General features: G+C 45.4%; 1 protein-coding gene across 1 annotated transcript in view; it reads left to right on the top strand.

Annotated features, from left to right (window-relative positions):
- The first annotated feature begins 447 nt into the window (after positions 1-447).
- Positions 448-8,506, top strand: part of phldb3 (pleckstrin homology-like domain, family B, member 3) — a 16,126-nt gene continuing 8,067 nt past the window's right edge. The window contains exons 1-6 of the mRNA XM_083679582.1: positions 448-751; positions 5,952-6,100; positions 6,285-6,395; positions 6,602-6,739; positions 7,160-7,288; positions 8,151-8,330. Of these exons, the coding sequence (XP_083535708.1) occupies positions 5,954-6,100; positions 6,285-6,395; positions 6,602-6,739; positions 7,160-7,288; positions 8,151-8,330 (705 nt within the window). The 5' untranslated portion in view covers positions 448-751; positions 5,952-5,953. The remainder of the gene's footprint in view (positions 752-5,951; positions 6,101-6,284; positions 6,396-6,601; positions 6,740-7,159; positions 7,289-8,150; positions 8,331-8,506) is intronic.

Here is an 8,506-nt window from a genome sequence, read left to right as displayed (position 1 = left end):
GGCGACGGAATAATCTATGATTACACTATCAGCTCATTCAGACAGAGCTGTTAAGGGGGCAGGACGGCACGACAAATACCCCTTTAGATACAGAGAAGAGTGTGGAGAGATTTACGTGGCTGCCAATGTACTTTCCGAGGGGCTTGTCTTTTGATAGGGACACAAACCCGCGAGGTGGGTTGGCAGGGTGCCCATGTTCGTTTACATTATGGTGGACCTATAACGATATCTTGACTGTGTCGTGTCATGTCGTCGCGGAAAATCCCAGAATAGAATTCCCGTTTCAGTGCGGACTCCCCTCAGCAGACCGCAACTATGACGCCCGTGTTCACAGACGCGTAGTTTTCACACCAACTTTTTTGCTGTAAAAGTACCCACCCTCCCTCGCTCCCTCCCTCCCCCCCCTCTCTCTCTCTCTCTCTCACATGCATTCCATTTCACCTGTTGACGCCGACAGATTACGGTGGTCCGTCATGTTCAATGGGAGCGATAGGGTGGGATTGAATCAAACAAGAGATAGTGGGGGAGAGGATAAAGTTATCAAAGCGTTTACGAGACACGACAGCTAACAGAAACTCTGAAAGCTCTGGATACGTATGTTAATTTACTTGAAAGCGAAAGCGCACTGCAAACCTATCGGCTATCGCTTCTTTATTTTGTGGGCCGTTCTGTTTTTTGAGGAACAAGTTACCAACTCTCATCTCCCATAACATCATAGAGGACATAACATTTAAAGAGGACACTTTCCCAGGTAAGTTAATGCGGTGTTCATTGTAACTGCCGAATGATCGCGTTTTCCGATAATTTCTATTTCACTAATAGCCACTTATGTGTTAATGACCTATATAGCCCTCGTGGATTTCCTAATTGACTTTATTGGTGTCACAGGAACGGACGAGGTCAAGTTTAAGTTTTGGATAGACCATGGGAATAAATACCCATTCAAACAGTATAGGACTACAGTAAAATACAATATTTACAGTATAATCTTAACAGAAATAAAGACACTTTAAATGGGAACTTTACATGAAATCAGACAGCCAGTCAAAATAGTTTTGGATCTTGTGTATAAAGCTGACGGGGCTGAAATTGTCCTTAGACTTTAGATAGTAGTATAGTAGTATATCAAATATACTCCTTATTTTCGAGAGTATCATGTCATGTCTGGATCTTGTGTATAAAGCTGACGGGGCTGAAATTGTCCTTAGACTTTAGATAGTAGTATATCAAATATAGTTCTTATTTTCGAGAGCACCATGTCTTGTAATCCAAAAGTGTTTTTTCTCAATGTACCAAAAACGCATGTCCCAGGACAGTGAGTTCCGTTTATGTAAACTCACATGTTGATTAGCTGATGATGATATCTGCTTGTCTATCACTCCATGGGCACACAATGTAAACAAAGGAGAGGGGGAGTATAGGATGATGAGGGAGGTTGAGAGAAGATTGCCTGGGAGGATTACTGTCGGGGGAATGGACAGCATATCTCTCTTTTTCTCCCATGCCCCGCTTCAGTCGGCACTTGTATGGACAAATCTGTGTCTGAGACATAGCCTGTCATTAATGGGTGATTATTCCCCTTACCTCAGAACTGAGAGATTTGCTCAGGCCACTGGAATCCATGTCAATGTTGTTAAACCAGCTCTCAGACTAGCAATGTTCACAGCCCATGTAATTAGTGGTGTCTTCAAACAATTCCAGACAGCATTGGAGTGCTGCATTCTACAGATCGAACTGATGTTGAATTTCAAACTGAAAACCGACTTTATTGGGGGGAAAACAAGTCAATGGATAACTCATCTAGTAATGAACTGAACTGCCTTCCTCAATAACTCAAAGCAGTGTCTTTAGCCAGTATTTTAATCTGCAAAATGCAGTATAACAATCCAGTCCCCTAGTAACAACAGCCTTATACAGTACGTAGAACTATTCCTAGATACAAGCTGACTAAACTATGAGTCCAACAATAGGCCTATAATACGCCCTCATACCTAGACGACAGTCAGGATATCTCACCTCTTCTCTAGCAGACACCACATAGAACAACAACAGTCACGCCTCGCTCCTGTCACCTGCTCTTCCTGCTCCGGCCCCAGGGTGGTGATGACAGCTTCCTGCCTAGCGACCCATAGACCACAACAGCCCAGAGCAGTAGTGCCTCTGAGGTCATATAGGTACATAGGTGAAGCTGGTGGCTTGAATGTCTCCACTAGAATGTCTGACATAGAGAGCTGGATGATTATAACTGTGTTATTAACATATTGTTGCATGTTTACCTAGGAAAAGTTTGAACGTTTTTTTGTTTGTTTTACAGAGCAACACATGGTCAATATTTGCATAACGTGATAAGCAATAAAGTTTGAGTTCCAGTGCAAAAAGTGATATTATAACCTTTTTGCTGCGTGCCTGAATATTGTGCACACAGTTGCAGACAAGACATGTGTTTTTATGCTTCTCAGGTGAGAGTAGTTCTTGCACAATATGTCAGCTAGACAAAGGTGAAAGTGAAGAAAACATCATTATAGATGGTGAATGGCCAGTGCTCAATTCCAGATCAGTCCCTTGCCTCTATACCCCTAAATACCCCTTCATGTAGATCTATAGCTCCACCATACCCTCTGATAGGCTTGGTGAGATTTTTGCTATATTGCTTAGGCCTATATTCAATCCTTTCAATCTACAGGGAGTAGGTCCTAGGTGTCCATTTGGAATTGGGCCCAGCCAAGTCAACCATTGGAGGTCATGCGCTACACATGTATGACACATTTCCCCGTAGCACCTTTGCATTGAGCACATAGTGACAACAATCCCTCTGTATATGGTTTTGTGTACACAGTGCTGAGCTTACTTTTTCTTTCAGGCATTCCCCCTACATGACAATGGGAGACCCTAACCCTAACCCTAACCCTGTCATTATTGTTGCTCTGTGAGAGTTTTAGGATTTTTAGCAGTTAGTCTATAACTTACTATACCCTGCTGCCATAGTTGTGCAAACTACCCCCATGTTGACATCCAAAGTCCCATGGAAATTACATTGATTTGCATTCATACGGTTAAATGATCTTGGCACATTTGGTGCCAAAATGGTGGCCGTTGAAAGTCTCAAACAGGGTTTGCTCTATCGTTGTTGAGAGTAATGTACAGTAGGCAAACGAGTTTCATCACCTTGGAAGGCAGAAGATTCCGACAGTCAAACTAAACCCAAACCTGACCTCAAGTGGTCAAGGGAGGACAGGAAGGAGGAAGCAGGACAAGCTTGTATAGTTGGTGTGTCAGGGAGGTACTCACCACTATTAGCCCTGTAATTATCACAACACAGCAAACTGGGTATGGAGACTCCTCAGGATTTAATTTATGCGTTTGCAATGATTCAAGATTCAAGATTCAAGATTCTTTATTTGTCACGTGCATACAAGTATACAGTGAAATGCAAAAGTGACAGTGCCACAGAGTAGTGCAACAATACAATAAGTTTTAAAATACAATAAAAATAAAAATAGAAGTACTACAATGCATTTCTTTGAATGTCATGTCAATAAAGCAACATTGAATTGAATTGTCTCCTCAGTCGGGACACGTGCGTGTGTGCGTGCGTGCGCACTCGTGTGAGTGTGAGTGCAAGCGTGCATATGTGTTCACCAGGGGATATGGCAAGTCAGCTGTTGCTGGTTTATTGCTGAGTTGAGGGGAATCATTACCAGTCCAGTGTGAGAGTCAGTGTCTTCTGGCCTGGGAGTTGAGGGTTATGCATTGTGTCACCTCTGGGTAGGAGAGTTGTTATATAACACACACACATACACATACACATACACACATACACACATGTACACATACACACATACACACACATACACATACACATACACATACACACATATACACATACACGCACACACACACACACACACACACACACACACACACACACACACACACACACACACACACAGGGATTGGCTGTTTATATTCCTTATCATAATCACTACTGCCACTCCTCTGCAATTAAGACCAATTTTGGACACATTCGAATTTCCTGCACATTTGAAACATTCTAGTTTCCTGCTTAATCTCCCTCTCTATCATACCTTTGACCTGGTCACTCCCCCCCCCCCCCCCACTCTTTCTGTCCCTTCGTTTGCTGTCTTTTTACCCTTTTTTAGTCTCTCTGCATTTCCCCCCCCCATTCCCCCCCCCCTCCCTGGTCTCTGCAGTGTATGTTTGTTTAGCCTTTGTTTGTGGCTTTTTGATAAACCTCCGTGTTGACGTGAAAGCATGGACTTTACTCTTGAATGCTCCTCTCAGCTGCAGTCAGTTTCTCTTCATGTTGATAGTGTATCTGAATTGGACTTTAGGTCAGATAACACACTTTTGCAGACGTCATGTGTCATCATTCTGTCATATGTGACTCTGACTGTATGGCTTAATCAAAGCACACCCTGGCTTTCCTTCTGTATGGAATTAGGCTGTGGTTCATCCTCCATATTGTTTGTGTGTACAGTACGCTAACATTACATACAACTATATCTAATAATAACCTCACTATGTAGTGTGCCAGAAACATCGATGAATTGTCATGGCATTACCATTCCAGCACATATATCCTGAAACATAGTTAAAGATGAATAGGATGAAATAACATGTTCAGTATCACTATTGTTATGAGTGGGGTACAATACTGTACCTATGTACTGTAAACGTAACAGTATTGTATGTCTCTGCATGGCTCTATGGTGGCTCAGATCTCCTCTTAGTGGAAATATGACACTGGCCTCTGACATTTTAGAACCCACTTCCTCCCCCTCTCCTCCTCCTCCTCTTCCTCCTCCACTCTCTGTCCCTCACTCCTCCTCCTCTCTGTCTCTCTCTCTCTCTCTCTCTCTCTCTCACTCTCACTCTCACTCTCACTTCTCACTGTCTTCTCTCTGTGTCAGTGTGCCAGTCTGTGTTTGGAACCCCTCACTCATATCTGAGTTGTATATTTATCCCCATGCCTCCAGACCTCCAGGGCCTCATGGCCTAATAAGGCCTGGGAGGGCAGAGAGGAAGGGAGGGAGGGAGAGAGGGAGGAAGGAAGAGAGGAAGGCAGAGAGACAAGCAGGGAGGAGAGAGAGAGGGAGAGAGAGAGAGAGAGAGAGAGAGAGGGAGGGAGGGAGGGAGGGAGGGAGAGAGAGAGAGGGTGGGAAAGGTTTGGACAATGGGAATCAAGACTCTGTTCCCACACAATTTTGTGTGATGTGTGTGTCCGAGAGAGAGAGTGGGGAGAAGCAAGAGAAATACATGATAGTTAGTATTAGTTTCAAAGATGCTTGGTTGCATTGTGTTCAACAGACAGAAAACCTCACAAAAACATAATTTGTTGCTATTCAACCGACTGATTGCGCTGTGCATACACCTAGATCTATATGAAAGAGATGAAAGGTACCGTATAGGCACCGTGTAGAACAGCACTTCAAAGCACTTTTGTATTTCTAGTTACATCCATGCGGTTAACATACAACTGTATTATCGCATTGAATCAAAATTGTGTACCCTTATGCACAGCCCTGAGAAGAGCTTAGTAGCTTTGTTTGCACTCTCTTTCTGTCCATGAGACAAAGCCCGTAGCCGACAGACCCTGAAATACAACCCCAAACCACCACCCCACATCCTGCTTTCTCTCCTCTCTTTCACTATGACTTTCCCTTCTTTACCTCTAGTTGTTTTCCTCATCAGGCGTAACAGTTTCTGGAAGCTAAGGGGATTTTCTACTTTACGGTGCTTACAAAGTATGGCTTACTACTCAACTGTGTTATATCCCCTCTGTGAACTGTCACCTGATCTCTTAAACGCCCTCAACCATGCAGTGGATTAGATTACCACAATATTCAGTCAAGTCATGTCACTGAAGGCCCCCCCTATACTGAACCTCTCATCATCCCCCCCCCCCCCCCCCCCCCGTCTCTTATCCTCAGAAATGCCCCGTCACAATATGGAAACGCAGAGGAGCCAATGGGAACAGGGCCTGCGGCCGCCGTGGATCACCCGATTAGCCGGAGGGCAGAGCCCCGCCTCCTCCGGGGCGGAGTCCGACACAGAGAGCAGCAGCACAGAGAGTGAGAAGGTGAGGAGGGGGTGTCTTGCTCTTTAACTGGTGTCAGGTGAGGTTGTTCATGGTGGCGATATGCTCACTCAGCAGACGCTTTTATTTAAAGTGACAAGCGGTTGCCACTAAGCGGTGTGTGTGGGAAGCAAACCTCCTGTGCGATGACATCACTGTACTCTCTCCCCTCTTTTTCCTCCCGCAGTACCACGCCAAACGTCTGGAGGCAGGGTCAGCGAGGATCCTGTCGTCACCGTCCATGCTGCAGCAGCGAATCACTGAGATCGACCAGCAGAGGGAGGAGCTAAAGATAGGGGTGAGAGACCCCGATTGTTTAGCCAATCAAGAGCCAGATAGAATGTCATATGAAATCATTGTTTTTTGAAGAGTGTCACCTTTCAAGGCTGTTTCCCTAGTTTGCTTTAATGGTCATTCGCAAAACAAGTCTCCCTAAAAGTGGAGGATTGTCTCTTTTGTGTTTTACTGTTATGATTCATACCTGTCGATCTTGTGTCTGCGCAGCTGCAGCTGGAGATAGCCTTGTTGCAGGGGGAGCTGCAGACGGAGAGGGACCAGCTGCGCAGACACTCGGTGCAGCTGCAGGCACTGCAGGAGGAGGGCAGACGCAGACTGACTCTCAGACAGACGGACAGACAGAAGGTCAGTAGTTCTGAACACAGAGACCGCTCTTTTCATTACGACCCAGGCCAGAGTGTCCTGACAGAGTCGCGAATTGAACTTTGTTTTAGTTTTCTGTCAGTGCGGCTACAGTGATTCCCTAAATCCATGTCTGGATTGCCGATTGAATCGTCATGTTGTCGAGTGGTTAGAGCATCAAACTTGTAACCAGAGGGCTGTGTGAGTCGGCCTATGTTTGATTGTCATGGTTGGAACGCCATGAGTGATATGTGTATGGAAACAGAACTGTGTATGTAAACAGTACTGCCTACGTAAACAGAACTCTGTATGTACATTTTACACTAGAAATCATTAGTCAGTCATCCAGGGATGATGTGGTTTCATTTCCGAGACGATTATTCTCTCATTGTCACTCCTCATCTCCTCTCTCTCCCCCTGTAGGAGCGAGCGAGGCTGGAGGAGGAGAGGGCCAGGGTGGAGGAGCTGAGGAGGAGGTGTGAGGAGAAGAAGGTGCTGATCCCCGGTCAGGCCGAGAGCCAGAGAGAACAACTACTGCTCCAGCAGCAACAGGTGACTGGCCGACCAGGGAACAGCATAACACGACACTACACCTAACGTAGAGTACTGCACAGTATGGCCCTGTTCCAATACTCACCTTGGAATGTAACATCCAATGAAATTCCGAGCATATTCTCCCATCGCTCTGTCCAGTTCAATCCAAGCCAGATCTGCTAATCTAAAATTCTCCAGACCTCCAAAAGAGGCGGGGGAAAAACACAATTTGGAAGTATGGCTACGTGAGACTACTTGACGTGTAATGAACAATGTCTCAGCTTTCTGGGCTCAGTCCAGTTTACCCTAGTGATTGATCGAATGTGGTGCTGCCTTGGGCCACGATAGCTTGCCTCAGGGTCACAGAAACTATGTTGACATCAGTGTTGAGTTATTCTTTCAGTGTTTTTTCAACCCTGAATTATTCACGCTATGTTCTTTCCCATTTGCACGACATGTTGTTTGTACGAGTCGGACCCTAGGGAACTGTTCAGTACCTGTTCAACCTGATGTGTCAGGGCAACACTTGTGACAGGCATTGGAGTTTGAGACAGAGTGCTCTTGTGCATGGTGAACATCATACCATAGATCTTTGTCATTGTCATGACAGAGACCTAGAACCTGGATTTATGGCCTGTGTTTAATTAATGGTTTGGAATGGTCCGACGTTTGTTTTTAGTTTTTGCGTTCCCAGCCAGAGGCCCTTTCTCTGAACCAATTGTCTGCTTTTCTTCTCTTTTTTTTTTATACCGTCCCTCTGTCCGTGTCTTTCTCTTTGCATCTATTGTTTTCTCTCTCTCTCTCTCTTTCTTTCTCCTCCACTCTGTCTCTCTCTCTCCCTCCCTATTTCTCTCCCTCTCTCTCTCTCTCCCTGGTGTAGGAGAAAGAGATGGTGGACGCAGCAGCCCGGGCATTTGAGGACTGGGAGTTCCGTGTCCTGGAGCAAGAGAGCGGGATAGAGGAGGAGGAGAGTGAGGGGGAGAAGGAGAAGGCGAGAGAGAGTGAAGAAGAGATGGAGAAAGAGATCTCTTGCCAGCAGCATGCGGTCAACTCAGTGCAGGTAAGCCAGAGCGAAGAGAAGTGGACAACATTTCAGAGAATTTTCACAGCCAGCTTGTTTCACTGGTTTGAAGCTTATCCCCCCCTGTCATGTCCTGTAAGTCAGTGTTTACACTTGGTGAGCCGGATTAACCACCATTCAGGTTTCCCTTGAACATCTATCCTCGCCTTGGATAG

The sequence above is a fragment of the Argentina silus genome, assembly GCF_951799395.1.
Source record: "Argentina silus genome assembly, chromosome: 10".
NCBI lineage: Eukaryota > Metazoa > Chordata > Actinopteri > Argentiniformes > Argentinidae > Argentina > Argentina silus.
This window is presented reverse-complemented; position numbering and strand designations above follow the sequence as displayed.